We start from the raw sequence: 1,325 nt of genomic DNA, 5'->3' as shown, positions 1-1,325 counted from the left end.
GACCAGGGCACGAACCCGTGTCCCCTGCATTGGCAGGCAGATTCTCAACCACTGCGCCACCAGGGAAGCCTGAATTTTTATTTTTAAAATTTATTGAAGTGTAGTTGATTTGCAGTGTCATGTTAATTTCTGCTCTACAGCAAAGTGATTCAGTTATATATATACATATATATATGCACACACATTCTTTTTCATATTCTTTTCCATTATGGCTGATCACAGGATATTGAATATAGTTCCCTGTGCTATACAGTAGGACCTTGTTGCTTACTTGTGGGGTTTTAACCTATGACTTAGTTTATGAAAATGAAATATAGTTGTAAATATATAATATTTATATATAACATATTTGTATATAACATAATAGTCATATTATAGGTATTATTTAAGCTGATAATAATCCCTGATTATTAAATTATTATTTCTTGCTATGACACTTGGTCCGGGTTATCATTAATGGAAAAGTGTTGCTTTCTGCCATCTTTCCGTGTCACTGTCATGGTGCCCATGAAGGTCCTGGCTGATGTTCTCAAGAGCATCTACGATGCTGAAAAGAGAGGCGAACCCCAGGTTCTCATTAGGCCATCCTCCGAAGTCATCATGCAGTTTCTAACTGTGATGATGGAGCATGGTTATGCTGGCGAGTTTGAAATTGTTGATCACAGAGCTGGGAAAATTGTTGTGAACCTCACAGGCAGGCTAAGCAGGTGTGGAGTGATCAGCCCCAGACTTGATGTGCAGCTCAAAGATCTGGGAAAATGGCAGAAAAACCTGCTCCCTTCACGTCAGTTTGGTTTCGTTGTACTGCCAACCTCAGCTGGCATCGTGGACTATGAAGCAAGATGAAAACACACAGGAGGGAAAATCCTGGGATTCTTTTTCTAGGGATGTAATACATCTGTGCAAATAAAATGCCTCAGTGGACACACACACACAGAGACACACGCAAAGTATAATGTGTAAGTTCTTTGAAATTGGGAACTCTACCTTCCATGTTCTTTGAATCTCCTTAAGACCCAACCTCTTGCTCTCCATCTTTTTATATAAATCAGAATCTATTCTATAACCCGGCAGTGTAAGTAAGTATTCACTCGAGGTCTGGTTATCTTTCTTTACTCTGGTCTTCTTATCACCTCCACCTACTCAGTATTCTAGTTATTCTCTTCAAATGTTGCTCTTTATTTGTCAATATCGACTGTGAATCCTCTTAATTATTTCTGATATTCCATTGTAGTCAGCTTTGCTCACTTTACCAGCTTTCTGTTATCACAGGCTTCCTGAAATCCCCCCACGTTCCAGTCTCCTTGCGGGGCAAGAAAAAATGG

At 39.6% G+C, this 1,325-nt stretch overlaps 1 protein-coding gene across 1 annotated transcript; it reads left to right on the top strand.

Annotated features, from left to right (window-relative positions):
* Positions 1-498: 498 nt before the first annotated feature.
* On the top strand, positions 499-846 carry LOC132360236 (small ribosomal subunit protein uS8-like). The gene has a single exon (XM_059915281.1). It carries the CDS (start codon positions 499-501, stop codon positions 844-846), a length of 348 nt encoding a protein of 115 aa, XP_059771264.1.
* Positions 847-1,325: the final 479 nt, after the last annotated feature.

Source organism: Balaenoptera ricei, chromosome 2 (genome assembly GCF_028023285.1).
Source record: "Balaenoptera ricei isolate mBalRic1 chromosome 2, mBalRic1.hap2, whole genome shotgun sequence".
Taxonomy (NCBI): domain Eukaryota; kingdom Metazoa; phylum Chordata; class Mammalia; order Artiodactyla; family Balaenopteridae; genus Balaenoptera; species Balaenoptera ricei.
This window is presented reverse-complemented; position numbering and strand designations above follow the sequence as displayed.